At 43.0% G+C, this 21,956-nt stretch overlaps 1 protein-coding gene across 4 annotated transcripts in view; it reads right to left on the reverse strand.

Moving 5' to 3' along the window:
- The window catches only part of PRDM5 (PR/SET domain 5), a 243,486-nt gene extending 223,790 nt beyond the window's left edge, over nucleotides 1-19,696 (reverse strand). Inside the window, exon 1 of one of the 4 annotated variants that reach the window (XM_053573313.1) lies at nucleotides 19,076-19,692. In XM_053573313.1, coding sequence (XP_053429288.1) covers nucleotides 19,076-19,168 — 93 coding nt within the window. In that variant the 5' untranslated portion in view covers nucleotides 19,169-19,692. Of the gene's footprint in view, nucleotides 1-18,749; nucleotides 18,868-19,075 lie in introns of those variants that run through there. The other 3 variants (XM_053573370.1, XM_053573353.1, XM_053573458.1) reach the window with 3 other exon arrangements.
- Between the last annotated feature and the right edge of the window lie 2,260 nt (nucleotides 19,697-21,956).

Below are 21,956 nucleotides of genomic sequence, written 5' to 3' on the forward strand. Positions count from 1 at the left end.
AAATACAATTAGGCCTTCAACAATATAAATTTCAATTTGAAAAATCTCCAATCTTCTCCTGCCAGGAATGCTGAGGCACAGACTAGTTGCCTTCCTATATCCATTCTCCGAAGTACTAGAACACCTTGTGAAGGGTACTAATGTAACCAGGTAAAATACTAAGTTTACCTAGAGGAGAGGAGAGCTAACTACCTACAAGCAGAAATCACTGTACTGAACTACCACAGAAGTTCTTAAATGAAGCTGAGTCAGCTGAGAAGTACACCATCAATACCTTGGACACTGGCTCAGCACCAGTAGTACAGTAATTATGTCACCGGCCACATGCACTGAGGCTGGCGGGTTCGAACACAGCCCAGGCGTGCTAAAAAACAATGACAACTGCAACAAAAAAATAGCCAGGCATTGTGGTGGGCGCCTGTAGTACCAGCTACTCGGGAGACTGAGGCAAGAGAATCACTTAAGCCCAGGAGTTTGAGGTTGCTGAGAACTGTGACGCCATAACACTCTACCAAGGGCAATAACAGTGAGACTCTGTCTCAAAAAAGAAAAAAAAAAAATCTCTTGGACACTTCCTCTTTATCCCCACCTGGAATTTGAGCATCATAGCCTGGGATGAAGCAGCCATCTTAAGCCTAGGAGAACTGCAAAGACTTCCACTCTAATATTTTGAGCCACTGAACCAATGGCACCAAATGTCCGCCTGCCAGCTTCTTTTACAAGGAAAACATAAACTCTAAGGTTTAGATCTCTATAGTTGTCTCTTACTCTCCATTGATACAGCAGAAGTCAGGGAAAAGAAATGCAAAGGTGCCCCAGATATAACAAAATTCTTCTTTATGAAATGCATCCCTTATAAAATGGTAGGAAATGGGAACTGCAGAACATTGCAAAGAAGAAAAAACTGTGAGTATATAGCATCCTCAATGCAGCACCTTTCCCCTTCACCCCCAACATAAGCTACTCACTTCTCTTGAGCAAAGCAACTGCTACTAGCATCTATGGGCAACTAAGTACAAATGAGGCCTTAGGTCTGGCAGAGAACTGGGGTCAGCATTCTCCTCAGTAGGTCCAGTGATAAAGTGGAGAATAAGATATAATTGCTTTAATTCCTGCCATCTTTTTTAATACTCATTACTTACTTTATACTATTGTAATTTGTTTTTTTATTTTCCTTATTTTTGCTCTCTGTTCAAGTTACTGTTTATTTCTTTTTCCTTGGAGTTTGTTAGTTGGACTCTACTTTTTTTGCTCTCTTTCATTATCAGATGCTCATGATTTTATTATTTAATAGCTAGAAGTCAAGTGTTTCTCCTACAAAACACACTTTTTGTTCCTTTTCCCTATTACTTCCCTCAGTTGCTAATTGGTGACTTTTCTTTTTTCTGTTTTCTTTTTTTTTTTTTGAGATGGAGTCTCACTGTCGCCCTTGGTAGAGCACTGTAGCATCACAGCTCACAGCAACCTCAAACTCTGGGCCCAAGTGATCCTCTTCCCTCGGCCTCTCAAGTAGCTAGGACTATACATGTCGCCAGAAGGCCCAGCTATTTTTAGAGACAGGGTCTCTCTCTAGCTCAGAGTTGGTCTCAAACTCCTGAGCTCAGAAGATCTGCCCGCCTTGGCCTCCCAGAGTGCTAGGATTACAGGCATTAGCCATCATGCCCAGCCTATCATGACTTTTCTTGAGAACAATGGCTCATGTTCCAGGTCATGAAAAGACAAGCTGCCAGCCACCACACAAGCAGCTAAAAAATCTAACATTTTAGAAGCCAGGTATGGTGGCTCACTGTAATCCCAGGTGGGTGGATTGCCTGAGCTTAGGAGTTGGAGACCAGCCTAAGCAGCAGCGAGACCTCATCTCTAGAAATACCAGGCCATCGCGGCACACACCTGTAGTCCCAGCTACTGGGGAGGCTGAAGCAAGAGAACTGCTTGACCCAAGAGTTGAAGGTTGCCATGAGCTATGACGCCACAGCACACTACCAAGGGTGACAAAGTTAGACTCTGTCTCAAAAAAAGAAAAAAAAAACTAATATATTAACAACTTGCCAAAGGCAACCTCAGATAACAAGAAGGTGTAAAACTACCGCCAGCCAAAGACCAAGGAAAGCTCCCAGGTACACATGTGCTCTTATCCTCCAGAGATGCCCTCAGTGATACAGGCATGCAGGAGGAAACAGCAGCTGATGAAAAAATGGCATAATATCTTAACCTATTGATACAGGACAGGTGGCGCCCCAGCCAGCTCAGCCGAGCTGAGCTGGAGGACCTGCTGCCTCCGCTTTGGTTTCTTGGTGTGGCAGCAGCCAGCAGAGGAACCAGCAGTCTGGAGGGTAGGCAAGGAGGGTGGCCTCTCACCCCCACCGGAGGCTCCAATAGCCAAAGGGGCCACACAACTGCTGGGGAGACACCAGCGCCTTGGACACTTGGACACTCATTCACCTTGCCCCGGGGAAGGGGCTGTGTCCATTCATTAATATACTCATTCACCTTGCCCCAGCTGAAGGGACTGTGTCCATTCATTAATACATTCATTCACCTTGCCCCAGCGGAAAGGACTGTGTCCATTCATTAATACGTTCATTCACCTTGCCCCAGCGGAAGGGACTGTGTTCATTCATTAATACACTTATTCACTTTGCCCCAGGGGAAGGGACTGTGTCCATTCATTAATACATTCATTCACCTTGCCCCAGCGGAAGGGACTGTGTCCATTCATTAATACATTCATTCGCCTTGCCCCAGCGGAAGGGACTGTGTCCATTCATTAATACACTCATTCACCTTGCCCCAGGGGAAGAGACTGTGTCCATTCATTAATACATTCATTCACCTTGCCCCAGGGGAGGGGACTGTGTCCATTCATCAATACATTCATTCACCTCGGCCCAGTGGAAGAGACTGTGCCCATTCATTTCCTGGCCTCATATAGAAAGAACCCATGTACCTATATTTACCCCGAGAGGGAGAGAGACAGAGACAGAGAGAGACAAAGAGAGCTTTTCTCTCCCTACCGGGAGCTTTAGTGTTTTTATATTCTTTCTCGTAAATAAATTCTGTCTTACCACTGATCTGTGGTCCACGGATTTATTCTTCAAATCACCGAGACCAAGAACCTGAAACTCCGGTATCAGATTTGGCAAGCCAGCCAGGAGAGAAGACGAAATTCCGGTAACATATTTGGTGGCCCATATGGGGACGGAAAGAAGACATCTATAGTAAGTAATGGGACCACTTCTCTCTATCCTGTTTTTGTCTATAGCTATCCTACTGGAGATTAATAAATTCAATGCCCTGCCCTCCCCAGCATGTCAATGTGCATAGTGTAGATGCTGACCTCCAGGTCACCGGCAAGAGGCTGTTGAGGAGCAAACTTTCTTATTCCCCTTGGCTTCAGAAAGGAGGCGAAGGGTCTGTTGGAAGAATGTTGAACCTATTCTCTGTTTATTCTTCTTCCCTGGTCAAGAGCTGAGCAAGGAGGTAACACCCAGAGGCCCTGGGGTCCCCAGCAATGGTTCTGACCCCAGGACTGGGGAGGGCCTTAGGAAACTCGTGCTCTCCCAGCTTTTACTATCTTCTCTTCTCTTCCATGGTCCCAAATTTTGTCTATTACCTCTGTAGACATCTTCTAGTTCTCTTCCTCTCCTTGATAGTATATATGTGTTGTTTAAATGTAGGTAAAAATTGTTTATATATTTGTTAATTTTGTAAGGGTATTCTGGTATTTTTTGAGAAGTATGTATTAGATGTTTTAAGGGGGCTTCAAATGTTGAAGGTGTGTTGTAAGGTCCTTTTTTATTGCCTTTCACTGCAGAACTAAATTAGATTGGCTTTTTATGTGTCTGAGAAAAAAGACTGACCTTGTTAAAGAGAAGTCAGCCCCAAATGAGGGGCAAAATGACTCCCCTCCACAGGGTATCTGGGCAACCGGAGGCCTGTGAAGGGAAGCCTGGAATGACTTCCCAAAGTAGGCCCTAAAACTCGGCTACCGCTCAGTCTTTTGAAAATAAAGAAAAGCAATGAGAAAAACCCTGGGTATTTGATTTCTTCTGATGTGGGGAAGTTTAAGATAATTCTAGGTTTCTCTAGGACTACGGCTAAGTGCAACTAATTGTAATACAAAAAGTTTCAAAGTGTCTCTCAACCCTGATTTTTAACTAAATTTATTGTTGCCTTGCTAACCTTTGGGAAAGAAAGAGGAGGTTGGAAAAGCATAGCATTTAACCCAAGACGTGGTCATGCCGGAAAGCCTACTCTCCTTTTTGTTACGGGGAATTTAGAAAAAGCTTGTACAGATTCTATAGAGTTAAATGTGCAAACATAGCACAGCCATTTTCTCCAGGATGGGGCTCATCCCCACTTTGACTGATACTCTGAGGCTAGTGGGGGGAAGGCGCAGAAAGGGGCAGAATATATGCATCGGGTGGGACCAGGCTCCCTGAAAGCTATTTCTCGGAGCTGTGCTGCCGGCACGTTATAAGCACAGGAGAACCAGCAGGCACTAAGCGCTACACTGGTAAGGGTGGCTAATTCCAGACAAGCGCAGGGGCTGAGGAGGCCACTCTCCTCTGGGATTCTTCCCCAAAGGAAGGACGCTTCCTTTCGTTTGGTCAGAAGGCTTCTTGGGTTGGTCAGAGGATGCTCTGACGAGTCAGGAATACGGCGTGGGATTGATTAAGACGCTGGACGTTTGTTCTTTCTCACAGATGGGTAACATAATCTCTTGTCAATAGAACACCCCGCTGCGCTGTATTCTGGAACACTGGGACATGTTTGATCCCCAGACGCTGAAGAAAGAATGTATGGTTTTCTTCTGCACCCAGGCCTGGCCTCAGTATCAACTCTCCACTGGTGAACAATGGCCGCCAGAGGGTACTCTTAATTATGGCACCATTTTTCAGCTGGATGCTTTTTGTGAACAGGAAGAAAAGTGGTCCGAGGTGTCCTATGTGAAAGTGTTCTTTTCCCTCAGGGACAACCCCCAGCTGTGTAAGACCTGTCAGATAGATTCTGCTCTCTTAGCTGTAGTAACTTCCCCAAATGGTCAGCGATTCTCGAGGGAGACACTGTCACCACCTAGTTTAAACCCTCCATCTACTTCTCCCACACCTTCCTCCATGTGTTCAGAAAACCCCTGGAGAGAGGCTGTCCCAAGAGTGGGACAGTTTGCCTTCTAGGGGTCCTACTGCAACCCCCAGAAGGCAAACCATATCCTTCTTTGTGTCCTTTGATTGAGACCATGAGTGGTGAAAGGAGAAGTGCGCGAGTATACACTCCGTTTTCTCTGGCAAATTGAAAGCAAATTAAAGTTGATTTAAGAAAATTTTCTGATGACCCCGATAAGTACATAGATGTTCTCCAAGGTTTAGGACAAAGCTTTGAACTCTCTTGGAGAAATGTAATGTTACTACTAGATCAAACTTTAACGTTTAATGAAAAAAATGAAGTCCTGGGGAAGCCAGAAAGTGGGGTTCATGTCCAATACTGATGGCAGTATGTCTCTTGGAGACAGGGACAGATGCCCCACGGGAAGACAGGCAATTCCCCTTCAGGATTCCGAATGGGATCCTGAGAAGGAAGGTGACTGGTGGCGTAAACATTTTCTAACATGTATCCTAGAAGGTTTACATCAGTCCAAGAAAAAGCCTGTGAATTATTCCAAGTTGTCTATTTGCCAGGAGCAAAATGAGAGTCCCTCAGCCTGACTGAGAGTCCCTCAGCCTGACTGAGGACTGAGAATCCCTCAGCCAGCCTGTCCCAATTGACACCTGACTCCACAGAGGGTCAAATTATTTTAAAAGACAAATTTATCACTCAGGTGGCCCCAGATATTCAAAGAAAACTCCAGAAATTGGCTCTAGGCCCAGATTATAACCTGGAGAATCTTCTTAAAACAGCCACTATGGTCTTTTATAACCAAGATCAGAAAAAAGAGAAGGAAAAAGAGAGAAGGAATCAAAAAAGAATGACAGCTCTAGTAATGGCACTCTGATAAACGAGCAACTTTCAGGGGCAGAGGGAAGCCAGAGGAGCTAAGGAAAGGTGCTTCCAATGTGGTCAGACTGGCCACTTTAGGAAGGACTGCCCTCAGCAGCACCACTGGCTGGGCAAGCCACCTGGCCCCTGTCCAGAATGTAGGGGTGACCACTGGAGGGTGGCCTGGCCCCAGAGGCGAAGGCCTCTTGGGACAGTGATCTCATCAGCATTGAGGGTGCCAGGGTAGGTTCTCATGGCTCCAGCTTTTGTCATCACCCCTCAAGAGCCCCAGGTTTGCCTTATAGTGGAGGGTCAGGAGACAAAATTTCTTCTGGACACTGGAGCAACCTTTTCTGTACTCCTCTCTAACCCTTATCTTTTATCCCCAAAATCTGTTAACTATACAGGGGGTGTCTGGAAAGCCAATTACCAAATTTTTCTCTCAACCTTTAAGCTGCAATTGGGATGACTGACTGTTCCCTCATGCCTTCCTAATCATACCTGGAAGTCCTGCTCCCCTTCTGGGGAGGGACATACAAACTAAAGCAGGAACAATCACTTGTATAAATATGAGACAAGGACCTATTCTATTACTAGATGAAGAAACTATAGAATTAGTGAAACATATTACTTTAGCTAAATCTCAACAAATCAGCTTTTTTCTCCTAGGGATCTAGTCATGCTCAAAACTCTTCTCTCTAAATCACCTTCCCTAACCCCAACTTGGGAAGGTCCCTTTTCTGTTAATCTTGTCTTCTATAGCTGTTAAAAGTTACGGGAGTGGATTCCTGGATACATCATTCATGAGTAAAATCTTGGAACCCTCCACCTTCTACAGAAGCAGACTATGAAGAGAGCCAGCCACAGTCCACCTACACTTGTGAGCCAAAGGAAAGTTTAAAGTTATTATTTAGAAATCAGCAAGAAAAATGTTAATATAGGTTTCTTTTAGCATCACTGAATTAGTGCTTCTAACCTGACACTGTCCTACCTTTGCCTTTTACTCATTATACCAATCGGATTTATATTTTTCAAAAAACTCATCAAGCCACACACAATAAAGATGGTTCCTGTCTAAGACCTGATTCTATCGTGGACCCCTGGATCACTCTCCCTCCAGAGAAACCCTACCTGCCCCCTGCTATCATCGCCGGATTCAGCAGGAAGCAGTTAGATCGAGTCTTCACCCTTTTCCCCTAACAGCAGTTAAGAGTTTCTAATGGGAGAGGGAGAATTGATACAGGACAGGTGGCACAGTGGCACCCCAGCCAGCTCAGCCAAGCTGAGCTGGAGGACCTGCTGCCTCTGCCTTGGCTGTCTTGGTGCGGCGGTGGCAGAGGAACCAGCAGGCTGGAGGGTAGGCAAAGAGGAGGCTCCAATAGCCAAAGAGGCTGAGCAGCTGCTGGGGAGACACCAGCGCCTTGGTGTCTCTATCTCTTTGCACTTATGACTGAATATGGAGCCCCCATTTCCTATGCCTAGGTCAATTTCATGTAAGTTTCCTAGGCCTTAATTCCATGAATGGACTGTGTCCATTCATTAATACATTCATTCACCTTGCCCCAGCAGAAGGGACTGTCTCCATTCATTTCCTGGCCTCATATAGAAGGAACCCATACACCTATATATACCCCAAAGGGGAGAGAGATGGGGAGAGAGACAGAGAGAGCTTTTCTCTCCCAACTTGGGTTTTCTCTCCCTTCTGAGAGCTTTAGTATTTTTGTATTCTTTTCTGTAAATAAATTCTGTTTTACCACTGATCTGTGGTCCGTGGACTTCTTCTTCAAATCACCGAGACCAAGAACCTGAAACTCCAGTATCACTATCCTGACCTTCTCACATCAGGAGAAAAAAAAAATTTTTTTTTTTTTTGCAGTTTTTGGTCAGGGATAGGTTTGAACCTCCCACCTCTGGCATATGGGGCTGCCGCCCTACTCCTTTGAACCACAGGTGCCGCACCAGGAGAAAACCTTTTAGTGACTACAAGAAAAGCAGCAAACCACATCATCATCCCCAGGACAGGTAAAGACCCACTGCTACTGGGAGAAGGGCAGGAAACAGTGCAGGCCCAGGAATTTAGAGCATAACCGGGGAAGCTCCCACAAATGAGTAAGCACGGATACAAGGGAAAAGTTTGGTTCTCAGGGGGAAGGGAAGCAGGAATACTGAGAAAGCCCATTTCCAGGGCCAGGCAGATAAAGCCTTCACAAAAAATGAGGACAGAATCAGACAACAAATAGCCCCCAACCCCCACCTCCCACCCATCTCTCCCTGTCATCATCAGCCTATCACACCTATCACACACAAAAAACAACACCCAGAAGTCCAGTGCTGGGGAAAGAACAAGAGTATCACGGAGGGACAAGCAAAAGCTGAGAAAACCCACGGCCAGCAGACCTGTGATACAGGAAATGCAAACTGGAGGTCCTCAGCATTTGGAATATGAAACCACATAAAAACCGAGTTCAAAACAAAGAAATGAAGGGCTCCCAATATGGCAAAAACTAAAAGTAAGTAACAAATACAACTTGTCTCAGTTTTAATAGCTCTAAAAGAGGGTCTAAATGAAAGATAGCAAAAATGTATTAAATACTGTAAAACTGACAACATATACAGTAAAATATATGACAAATGGCACAAGCGATGGGGAGGAGGAATTGCAAATATACAGTGTATCTCACTGCCTCTCTAACCTATCCCCTTGTTATCTAACAGACCTTTCAAAACAGGCCTTAAACGGAACAAATGATCTACCCTCTGGAAAACCTGCTCCACCCACAATCTTCCCCAGTTCATTTGGAAACCGCCAACTCAGTCCTCCCAAGTCCTCAGGCTAAATCCTTTAGATTCATCTCTAATCCTTCCCTTTCTTTCACACTCCATATCCAATCCTCTCAGAGTATTTTTGTAACTCTACCTTCAAAATATGTCCCAATCTTGGTCTAAGCTGTGTCATCTATCACATGAATCACTGCCCTAGAATACTAATGAGTCTCCCAGTTTACACACTTGCCCCATGGCAGCCCATTCTCAACACAGTAGTCACAGTAACCCCTGGTAAATTTATGTCACCACTTTGCTCAAAACTGCAGCGCCTCCCCATTTCACCCAAAGTAAAGGTGAAAATCATTGAGATGCCCTAAAAGGCCCTAAGCAGTGTGGCTCTTCTCCTAAAGCACTGCTTCTCTCCCCTAATTCTGCAACCTCCTCCCCAATTCCTGCCCCTCGTTCATCCATTCCAGCCACACTGGCCTCCTGGGTCCTGGAACTCTACCAGCAAAGTGTCATCCCACCTTAGGGCCTGTGCTATAGCTGCCCCTACTACCCAGAATGTTCTTCCCCTAGATGTATGTTTGGCTATTTTCCTACTATTCTTCAAATCATTGCCCAAATCTCTGGCTTAGTGGGGATTTACTAAGGGACACCAAGTTTATAACACCCCACCCCTCAAATACCCACATGCCTAACTCTGCCAAGTAAACCACATTCAGCTCTTCTTTTTCTTTTTTTCTATAGGGCTTATCACATTTTAACATAACATTTACCTAATGGGTTTACTGTTATTTTCTATCTCCCTTCACTAGAATGCAAGCTTCCACAAGAACCAGCATATCTATTTTCTTCAATATTGTACCCAAAAGTGGGTAGTACAGGTCTTGCATATAGTGTGATAAAGATTTACTGAATGAATGTGTAAAAGAAGACCTGAATAAATGAGGGCAGAGCATGGCAGCTCACGCCTGTAGTCTGGCATTCTGGGAGGTCAGGGAGGGTAGATTGCCTGAACTCACAGGTTTGAGACCAGCCTCAGCAAGAGCAACATCCCCTCTCTAAAAATAGCCAGCATTGTAGTGGGCACCTGTAGTCCCAGCTACTTGGGAGACTGAGGCAAGAGAATCACCTGTGCCGAAGAGTTGGAGGTTGCTGTGAGCTGTGATGGCACAGTACTCTACCAAGGATGACAAAGTGAGATAATGTCTCAAAAAAAAAAGACCTGAATAAATGGAAATATTAAGACCTGAATAAATGGAAATGTGGCATCCACAGCATAGAACATATTTAAATTATTAAAAATATTAGAGCCAAAGTACATGAGGTTTTCCCACAATATGATTGAATGAGAAACACTAGATGATACAGTGAGTTTACCTTTTTCTTACTTTCATAAAATCATTTTTTAAAGTGGATCAGTGTGTGTGTGTATATATTTCTGGATATAGCATTTTCTTTTTTTTTTTTTAATAAATCTTTATTAGAGGCAGTCATGCGATTATTCCAATTTAATGGATCTGCAATAGTTCAACTTTTTTTTTTTTTTTTTGCAGTTTTTGGCTGGAGTTGGGTTTGAACCTACCACCTCCGGCATATGGCGCCAGCGCCCCATTCCTTCAAGCCACAGGTGCTGCCCAGCATTTTCTTTATATAGAAAAAAAAATTTTTTTTTTAAAGAAGGGTATGAGGAATGACCTGAGTTCAAACTCTTACCATTAACTTCCACTTAACCAGGAATGCTAATGGTCACCTTGCAGGCTCATTGCAGGCTTAAGTAGGACTGTGCCTTCAGTGACTCTTGTCTCTGTCACTCACCTTTTGCACCTGTAACTAGCACAGCACTGAACCACTGCCATTGCTCAACAAATATTTGTTGAATTAATTAAGTGTAGCTGCTAACATCATAAAAATTAAAATATAAAGTTTTGGAAAAAAACATCAGTTTAAGTAGATTCCTTTTGTTTTATTTATAATAATACTAGGAAATTAAGCAACTGTGAAGAGATCTGAATGTGTGAACACAGAGAAGAGAGAGTATATGTGGCCTGCTTTCCTCTGATTATTTTTCCAGATTAGTTATCATCAGCCACCGGGAAATGTAAACAAACATTGGCAGGACTTCAGCCCTAAGACTGAAAATCCATTGTTTCTTCAAGAGAGTCACCTTCTAAGCAGATCAACACAACACCTATTACCCAAAATCTAACCTTCCTGTACTAACATTTATGCATGATGATTTTTCCTCTACATGCTTTCACTTTTCTTTTTAGGTATATTTTGCGGTGGTGTATGTTTTCCAGAGCCCTGTACAATCTATCTTTTTAACTTACTGTATGTTTACAAACTCAGCTTTAAACCTTCATTTTGGACATCTTTTTATTGGGATTTTACCTCACCAAATGTCCTTAGTACAAATTCTTCAGTGAGAATCAAGGTGTCTTCCTTGGTTTGAAAGAAAGGAAGACAGTATTGTAGAAGATGCAGGAACCTCAGAGGCAGCTGTTAGCTACAAGACTCCTTACAATCTCCTCTGGTTTCAGTGTCTTCACCTGTAAAATCATGATGTGCCAAATTCTGAAGTTCTTTTAAACAGTATCATTTAGAACACCATCAGAATCTATTTATTTCTACTCTGCTGCTCACATACACACATTCTCTCCCTCTTTCTGAAGGTACCACTCATCCAAGTTTTACTGCATGAATGCTAACCTTGCAGATCTTGCCATAATCAATATTGCAAATACTAATCAGTATATTTGCAATGGATATACTTTATCAGGACTGGTATGAGGGGAAGGACTCATCCAAGTTAGACACTGTAGAATGCTCCAGATAACCTAGGCAAGGAAGAATTATACTTTGGAGCCATGGTAGACTAACTGATGATCCCCCAAAGATGTCCACATCCTAATCCCCAGAATCTGAATGTTACTTTACACTGTAAAAGGCATGCTGTACATGTGATTACATTAAGGACATCAGATAGATTATTTCAGATTTTCTGAATGGGCCCACACAGAGGCAGGAGAATCAGAGTCAAGAAAGGAAATGTAACCACAGAAGCAATGTTTGAAATGATGTGGGGCCATAAGCCAAGGAATGCAGACAGCCTCTAGAAAACTGCACAAGGCAAGGAAATGAATTCTCACTTAGATCCTCTAGAGAAGGAACCAGCCATGCCCCTCCCTCATTCTAGAATTCTGACCTCCAGAATCATAAGATAAATTTGTGTTGTTTTAAGCCACTAAATTAGTGGTGATTTGTTACAGCAGTAATAGGAAACAGATAGCAACAACATCAATAACTTTTGCCCCAAAAACCACCTGTGGACAAATCAATCCAAAAGTACCCAGAAAGTATGAACTAGAAATTTAGATTTATCCATGAAAAGAGTAAAGCATAATGGGATATTGGCCTAGGGTTCACAGACACAAGACTCTATCTGGAGGCAAGAAAGCACAAAGTTGGAAGGAAAGAGAGCCAGACATCGAGTTACTAGACCAAGGTCAACTCACTATGACTGTTGTATTAAGAAGATCTAGGCAGGGGCACGTTCTTTAATGCTTTTACTGGAATTGGAAGACCAGAAACCGGGTAGAGAAATACATTTTGCTTCACTTATAAGTTGTTTCCTTTTCGGTTTTCTCCAGCTTTCCCTTTGGTCTTTAGTTCTTTGTTAAAATCCCAACCCAGCTACCAAAGACCTCTGCTATGCTAAGGCTGTCAGTTAAAACATTCTAGTATAAATTCAAAGGAAAAATAACTATAGTTGACCCTTGAACACCTTGGGTTTGGAACTGTATGTCTACTTACAGGCGGTTTTCTTCTGCCTCTGCCATTCCTGAGACCACAAGATCAAGCCCTCCTCTTTGTCCCCCTAACCCTATTCAACAGGAAGATGACAAGGATGAAGATCTTTATGATGGTACCATTCTACTAAATAAACTACAAATATATTCTCTGCCTTATGCTTTTCTCAATAACATTCTCTTTTCTTTTTTCTTTTTTTTTTTTGAGACAGAGTCTCACTTTATGGCCCTCAGTAGAGTGCCATGGCATCACACAGCTCACAGCAACCTCCAACTCCTGGGCTTAAGTGATTCTCTTGCCTCAGCCTCCTGAGTAGCTGGGACTACAGGCGCCCGCCACAATGCCCGGCTATTTCTTTTTGGTTGCAGTTCAGCCGGGGCTGGGTTTGAACCCGCCACCCTCGGTATATGGGGCCGGCACCTAACCAACTGAGCCACAGGCGCTGCCCAACATTCTCTTTTCTTTAGCTTACTTTCTTGTAAGAATATAGTATGTACTAAATGTAACTCACAAAGTACATGTTAGTCAACTGTTCATGGTATCAGTAAAGCCTCTGGTCAACTTTGGCCTATTAATTTAGTTTGGGGGAGTCAGAAGTTACATGCAAATTTTTTCTTTTTTTTTTTTTTTTGAGACAGAGCCTCAAGCTGTCGCCCTGGGTAGAGTGCTGTGGCATCACAGCTCATAGCAACCTCCAACTCCCGGGCTCAAGCGATTCTCCTGCCTCTGCCTCCCCAGTAGCTGGGACTACACATGCAAATTTTTGACTGCAAGGGCAGTCGCAGCCACTAACCCCTGCATTGTTCAAGTGTCACTGCTATGTATCTAAAGATCAGGTGAGGCTTTAGCATGTTAACACAAAGAATGGATTCCAAAACAGAAAAACATTTTACAAGATCAGGGTAAGGAAAAGTGCTACAATTCTGGCTGAAGAAACAACTGAGCCAAGTATGTTATCTGTAAATTAAGGACAATAATTATGTATGATAAAATAAGACAACATATGCAAGGTGTAGTAAACAGAAAACCCAGCATTCAAAATGTGTGACTGTATATGACCGTGTCGGGCTGCTCCTCTGTATCAGAATGCTTCGGTACAACTGTTCATGCAACTTTCTTGGTCTGTCACAAGGTCTAGCTCTTTAAGGACTACTTCAATTTTATTTCCAACAATTCTAGCTACAAACTATACAAACTGATTAAGAGCACAAAATTTGTTCAAACTCCTGAAATCAAAATCACACGTCTACCACTTAGTCTGTGCCACGGGCATCAACCTCTTTGCCTCAATTTCCTCATCTGAAAACGAATATAATAACAGTACCTACATTGCAAGGCTGATGGAAAAATAGTATAAATATATGTAAGACAGAAGTGCTCAATAATCAAACAATAATAGCCTCCGTTAAATTCACCTTCTCCATAAAGCCTTGATACCCCCAACTCTCTCTGGTGGCTGTGACAAGAACTGATCCTTTTCTGAACTCCTGTAGAACTTAACTCACACAACCTTACACAGTTGTCTACCATAACATTATTCAGAGTGTATGGGAACTGTTTACTTTTCTATCTCTCTCATCTTCTGTAATTCTACTAGCATATCTGATATAAATTTAATAATTTAATATATTAAGAAAATAAAATTTTTTATCTTTATAGTGTATTTTCATTTTCCCAGCAATTTTGTAAGTCCTTCTATACAGAAAAAGTAACTTCTTTTACCAATATTTAGTGCAATGTGCTATTTCTATCAGATACTTAGTAAATGTCAGCTGTCTGATATTCTTTTTCCAATATATTCTACACGTGAACATACTCCCTTCCAATATAGTATACTCTACATGTAAACAAATGACACTAACATCTACCCAGTTGATCAAGCCAAAAACCAAGTCATCCTAGAGTCTTCCCTTTCAATGATCTGCCTCATTTAATCCACTGCAAATTTCTGTGGTTTCAACTTTAAATTACACCTTGAATCCATACCACTTCCTCTATTTCCAATACCAACTACCTTTCATTCCAAACTCTCTAAATTTTTCTTCTCTGGATACTCTCCTGGCTGGCTCAAATCCTTCAGTCTCTGCTCAGATGTCATCTGAGGCCTTCCCTGCTGGCCCACCTAAAGTAGATCCTGCCTCTCATTTACTCTCTAATGCCTCAACCTGTTTATTTCCTTCATTTAACTTAACACATGCTGCAATTATCTTAGTAATCTTCCTTTTTCTACCTGTTTACTAGCTATCTCCCCACACTAAGACACAAATTCCTTGTAAACAAAGACCTTGTCTGTTTAAGGCCTACACTGGCCTGCCACACAGGGATGATTAAAAGAGAAGAAAAACCTACAGCTTAAAATAAACTTGACAAATATACTTCCAGCAGCCTTCCTGCTGGAAGGCTCTTAGTAGTATATTTCCTACCTTAAGTTCTTCCTTAAAAATCAAAGCATCTGAAAGCCTGACTAACCTTATACTTTACCTTTCCACTTTGCAGGTTCAAGCATAATGTCAAAAACCAACACCTACTGGTTATTCCTATAAGCAAACAAGGGAAAAAATGATTGTGATATTAAAAATGTAGCATTTTGCTACATTTTTGCTTACCATTAACTTCTTATTTTATGTATACTTAATGTATTGCTTTTAGTAACTAACACAAATTTTAATCTGCATACTACTTTGCACCCTAAAATTCTACATCTTTACTGAAGCATGAAATGGGGTTCACTTAGAACAGGGCCTAGCAAATGGCATGCAAAATGTGTTAATTTTATTATTTTTTCTTATTATTAGCAAATCACAATGTGTAAAAGTGTGAATGAGCTCAGGCCTCCTTTTTTCCACTCAAGGGCTTTCCAACACTCTCTTTGACTTTTCCTAATGTTACCATGGTGTAGATTGTATACTAAAAAAAAAAAAAAAAATTAGAGGCAACAGGCCTGCACGAAAAATCTGGTATAACTAAAAGACAGGAAATGAACTAATTATGCTGCAGAGACCCCACTCTAGGAAACAGAGAAAAAAAGGCTGAGTCTAGAGAAGGATTAAGGGATTCCTATTGCCAAGGATATCCCAAATCAAAGTTGGGGGAATTAGTAGGGGTAGAGTTTCTAGCAAGATTCTCCAACCTCAGTCTGAATTAGATTCTCTGAATTTGATATCAACGGATGTCTTGAATTGTAATCATTTTTTAAAACCGGAGTGCTATACAAGCATGTTATAAAAATGTGATAAAACATCTGTAATTTCCAACACATGTACCTAAAGTGGTATGTTCCAAAATTTGCTTAGAATAGAGAGCATGAAAACTCTTGGGGTCCTTAATATAGCTGCTAACTTTCCCTTCTCAGATTCCTTAATTTATGGCCAGAGTTAGGCCTAGTAGACAATACCTTGGAATATACTTCAGAACTGAGAGACTGACTATACACAGATAAGGGATAGATGCACTGGTATTCAGCCGCAGCCTTATAATTCAACTAAAATCTGCTACTCAGGGGCGGCGCCTGTGGCTCAGTCGGTAGGGCGCCGGCCCCATATACCGAGGGTGACGGGTTCAAACCCGGCCCCAGCCAAACTGCAACCAAAAAATAGCCGGGCGTTGTGGCGGGCACCTGTAGTCCCAGCTGCTCGGGAGGCTGAGGCAAGAGAATCGCTTAAGCCCAGGAGTTGGAGGTTGCTGTGAGCTGTGTGAGGCACTCTACCGAGGGCCATAAAGTGAGACTCTGTCTCTACAAAAAAAAAAATCTGCTAATCAGCTTCAGCTTTGTCCTCAGCCTTTGGAAGGCAAAGGAGCTGAAGTATGCTTTTAAGGTCATTTCTGGCATCAGTGAACCTGTCTCTGATCTTATAGTTGAATATCTTGGGATCATAACACAGTATCGATAATAGTTTGGATTTATTGCAAATATCCAAATATTTACTTTGAAATATATGGTAAGAATTCTAGACATGATTTGGAAGAAAATCTCTACAGGCTTCATATTTTTTTTCCTTTCTAGTTATACTAGTTGACTAGTCAGTTATACTAGCCAGAAAAGATTCAGTATCTGTTTAATACTGTAATAATAAAATGATGCAATGATATATGATGGTGCTGGTCCATGCCTCAAAACAAAATACTTCCAAATAATCACACATGTGTAAAAATATGTTAGAATTAATAAAAATATCAATCAGGTACAGTGGCTTACTCCTGTGATCCTAGCACTCTGGGAGGCTGAGGCCAGAGGATTGCTTGATCTCAGGAGTTTGAGACCAGCCTGAGCAAGAGCAGGATTCTGCCTCTACTAAAAACAGAAAATAAATTAGCTGGGCAGTGTGTGGGCCTGTAGTCATAGTTACTAGGGAGAAGGAAGCAGGAGGATGGGTTCAGGCCAGGAGTTTCAGGTTGCAGTGAGCTATGAGAACGCCACTGCACTCCAGCTGGGAGGACATAGCAAAACTATGTCAAAAAAAAAGGTGGTGGAAAGAAATTAATAAAAACCTGTAATCTCAGAACTCTGAGAGGCCAAGGCAGGCAGATTGCCTGAGCTTACAAGTTCGAGACCTGCCTGAACTAGAGCAAGACCCCAGACCCCCTCTCTAAAAATAGTCCAGTATGGTGGCAGGTGTCTGTAGTCTCAGCTACTCCAGAGGCTGAGGCAAGGGAATCGCTCGAGCCCAAAAGTCTGAGACTGCTGTGAGCTGTGACTGCCCAGTACTCTACCTGGGATAAGGATATGACAAAGTGAAACTGTCTCAAAAAAGGAAATTAATAAAAAATTCAAAAGGAAGTGCAATGGCTGTTTATAAAAACCTAAATAGTAATATAAGGCAAAAAAAAGACAATTATATAATAATTTTAATCTGTGTTAGGATTGTTAGGTGTATTACTATTTATAACATTAAACCAAATTATTTTTAAGAACTGTGTTTAATTTGTTAAGTAAATACATTTAACCCAAAGACCTTCAAGAAAAGTCCTTCTGGGAATTTTTCGCATCTTATAAGAATGAATTAAAAAAAGAATTTGAACTCTATACAGAAGTCATTTGATGATGGCTACATTTGCCTTTGGAAGAATATAGATTTTACCATGTGGCCATTTTGCAGTATCTCATCAATACACCTCTAATTCTATTTTTCACATTTGAGCATTCTCCCAAATTCCATCTTAAAAAGTGAATATGTGATTTATTTTTTCCAGTTTTGCCCTGAAGGATGTGATAGTGGAGCCCTTTTTTGGAGATTTAGTAGCACTGTCCATTCCTCTTCACTTGCTCTTTAGGTCAGAGGCAGAGGGGCGGTTACCTTACCTGAAAGGCACATACTTACCTGAACTAGCCTGCTCTTGCCCAAACTTCATTTTACAAAATATTTGCTGACAGAGAGGAGGTACGGGGGAGACTGGGAAAATGGCGAGAATAGGGGTTTATAATGACCACTCTTCCTCAGGAGTCAACAAATATTCTGGAAAGAATGTGAGCTTTAGACTTAGAATTTTAGTGAGCTACAGGTTTGAAGTCTCACTAACTCAACAGGAAATATAACTTTACCTAATTTCTGATTTTTCATCTCTTTGATGAAGATTAAAACTGATCTCAAAGGAGTGTTGTGCCAGGGAAGCTACTAATATGGGAAACTTCCAGGTATGAGCCCTGGCAGAAAGTATCTGCTCATTGAACAGTTCCCCACTGCCTTCCTGACTCCAGATTTCACATATCCTGGGAAAGAACTATAAAACAGTTCCAGTGTCATTAACCTCAAATCCAAAGATTTGGAACGTTCCGGTAACCTCTCTTCCCAGGCCTTCGCTTTCAACATTTCTAGGCCATTCCTGTATGAACAGAGCAATGTGCACGCTCTAATAACATGCCTGTAACTTTCTGGAAGGAGAGGTCTATCCAATGTCAGAGAACAATCCAAAAAAATAACAGAAAAAAAGATACAAAGATTATCTGCTTGACACCTCCCAGAAGGCACATACATTCTAGGAGGGAATAAACTCATGGGCATCTGAATGAAAAGTCTAAGGCCTGTGTTGAGCTGCACCGAGGGGCGGCTCTCCCCCATCCCCACGTGGAAAGTTAAGACATTTCTAGCCACATTAATTCATTCTAAAGGGAAAAGGGAGGCAGCGGAGTAGCGTGCGTGCCAGTGAAGGCACCCGCCCACTCGTGCCTTCGCCAACGAAAAGACGCAGCTCACCCCGGTAACCGAGGAAGAGGGAGGCTCCATCGCACTCACTTCCTGCAGGAGAGAGGAAAGACATCTTGCCGCAGGGAAGCCAGTGGCAGTTCCGCCCCCGGACCGGCCGGCAGCGGAGCGCGCCCCTACACCTACGTGGCGCTGCCCGCTAGAGAGGCGCGGCGAGCTAAGGCCGCCCCGCCGCGCCCCGCGGTCCCCGGCCTTCCTGCCGGACGCCTGGCTCCGACAGGCGACCTGGATGAAGCCGGCGGCGCCCCGGGCCTGCGGCAGGGCAACTCCGGAAGGCGCAGGGGCAGAGGCGCTCAGGCCGCAGCGGGGTCACCCACCTTTCTCACTTTGCGGGCGGTGTAGAGTCCCATCCCGTCCTGCACCCGGGAGGACTTCAGGGAGAACCTGTCCGGCACGTACATGCCCAGCATTTTCCCGGCCGCGGTGGCCGCCGCCTCCCTCAACGCCGGCGCTCTGCACCCCGCGGGCGGCACATCGAAATTTGGGGTGCTGGGGTGGGGAAAAGCCGGCAGGGAAGGAGGAAATGGAGTTTTCCTCCCAGAATCCCCACCTCCCAGCAGATTACAGGATCCCCTGCGGCTCAGCCCCTCCTCGTCCCGGGTCGGGCTCGGCCCGGATCGGCCGCTGCCATTGCTGCCGCGGGGGCGCGAGGGGCGCGGGCCGGGCGCTGCGGCCGCCGCGCGCTGATTGGCCCGAAGTTGGCGACTCGGGTCCGGGCGCGAAGCCCCGGGCACTGCTGACCCCGGGGCCGCGGCGTGCGTTCCAGCTTTTGCCCACTCCTGGGTTTCGAACCTTCCCACTCAGAACCAACACTCCCCGCCGGGAAGTTTCTCTCTGTTCCTTTTAGATGCAAAGGAAATAGGCCTGGACACAGCTGGGGGCATCCTCCCAAACAACTTTATCGACTTCCTGACTCTGAAAGGAGCTTGTTGCCCCACGATTGAGAGCAATCCTTGCGGTCTAGGAAATTAACGTGCTTCTCACTTTTGCGTTATGCATCTTTGCTTTTTTAATACTTGGTGCAGAGATTTGAACTTAACAAGCGATTAAAAAGTATGTTGAACGTAGAGGAGAGACTGGTTGCAAATGTCTTAATACGTAAAGCGCTAGAAACTAGTACTTTTATGGTCACGTGACCCCTGGAAAGTTCTAATACGTCCCAAGCACGATAACACTATTCCTGAGCCATCTTTTGCTTGAAAATCATCGGGCCTATTACAGATTTTCAGACGTATGATATGACCCTACCATACGCGGAGATGTGGGAGACAAGAGGGAATGTCCAAACAAGAGAGTCAGTCCGGTTATCAACAAATAAATAACACAAGTCTTGTTTTCGTGTTGTTTCGTTTTGTTTTTTGAGACAAGTCTCACTATGTCACCCTCTGTAGAGTGCCCTGGCTGGCGTCACAGCTCACAGCAACCTCCAACTCGTAGGCTTAAGCTATTCTCTTGCTTCAGCCTCCCAAGTAGGTGGGACTACAGGCGCCTGCCACAATGCCCGGCTACTTTTTGTTATCAGTTATCGCTGTTTTTTATCTGGCCACCTCGCCGAGCCTGTTTTGGTAAAGTTAGTAAATTGTGCCATGTCCCCAGGAGCTTTAAAGCCTGCTTCATTCCTTAAGATGAGCCTGGAGCCATCTACTCATTTCTTTTGATACACGGTAATTTTTTACTAGGAGTGGGGGACTGGTAATTTCTTGGAAACCATTTGATGTTCCCAACTCATGATCTTATAAACTATTAAAAAAATACACATAACTTTGACAGAATTAAAGATGATACACAGAGAGAGAGAGAGAGAGAGAAATGATTCCTGCTTCAGCAAAGCCTTGGAACACAAACAGTTGCTAGGAAATTTTTGATTTACGTTTAGAAAAAGGTTAAAAACAACAACAAAAAGAATCAGGAAAAAATAGCAATATTCAGAGATTTTTAAATAATAGAATAAATGATTAAATGATCCGCTTTCTGGGAGAAATGGAAGTTTAGCTCTGTGAGGAGAGAGAGGACAGAGCCTAAATCGCTTTTTGAGTTTTCTGATCTTACTGTCTTGCCATGGATAATCTCTAGGGGAAATAAATGCAATAAACACAAAGTTTGTTTGGGGGGTGGAGGCAGGATTTGTAGTTAGATGGTTATGAAACACATAATAGGTGATCAGTAAATTTTTTTTTTCTTTTTTTTGGCTGGGGCTGGGTTTGAACCCGCCACCTCAGTGGGCCAGCGCCCTACTCCTTTGAGCCACAGGCGCCTCCCAGTAAATATTTATTAAATGAAAGTCACTTCTGACGCTCATCTGACATTTTCAAACTAGCCCACGGCAAGCCTAGATTTTATTTTGCTCTTTGTTGTGCCTCAAAAGAGTCGGAACTGAGTAGGTTTTCCAGGGGTCCTTTGAACCAGGGCTGAAACCAAGCCAGTCTAGATCCACTGGACCCCCTGGAGCGCTTTGTCAGGGTCTTTCAGTCACCCTTAAGCCTTTGGGTTCTCTCAAATGCTCTGCCACGTCTCTGGGCACAGAAGTTTCCACAGCTTTTGATCATTACAGAGCAAAAGAAATGTCTGACACAACCTCTATTCACTGATGGCCCTGCTTTGGTATATCTCTCTTTAGGTTGCATGCTATGTTTCTGGAGTACAAGGCTGCAGGCTTGAGAATGTTCCTCTCTTTGAATGTAGGCATCTTTACTAATTAGGAAATGGTAAATAAAATTGAAAGATAAATCTAAAATCAGTAACATGAGAAACTTTCCAAATCTTTTATGAACCTTAGTCAGAGATTTTTTTTTTCAGCTGACTCAAATACTCAGTATATTTTATTAAGCATACAATGTTCTTTTTATCTGTGTAATGGAGTGTTCTGAAGATCAACTAACTAAGTATGAAAGGCAGCAATAAAAAGTTCTTAATAATAAGTTCCAATATGCACACACACAAAGAAATACGTTTGCCAAATGAAAATGCACAATACTGACCGGAAATTTGATTTTGAAGCCTATAAGACAGTGGTAGTACAATAAGTCACTTCTTAAAACTTTAAAGCTAGAAAGAGATCTTTTAATATTATCTTTGAAAAACGGGAAATTAAAAGGCTGCTTTATATCAAGAGTTTAAATCCAATCTTAAAAAAGTAAAATAAGAAAATCAAAAAATTGATATTGAAGTACTAACTTAATGCACCTGATTTACTTATTC

This window comes from Nycticebus coucang, chromosome 1 (assembly GCF_027406575.1).
Source record: "Nycticebus coucang isolate mNycCou1 chromosome 1, mNycCou1.pri, whole genome shotgun sequence".
Taxonomy (NCBI): domain Eukaryota; kingdom Metazoa; phylum Chordata; class Mammalia; order Primates; family Lorisidae; genus Nycticebus; species Nycticebus coucang.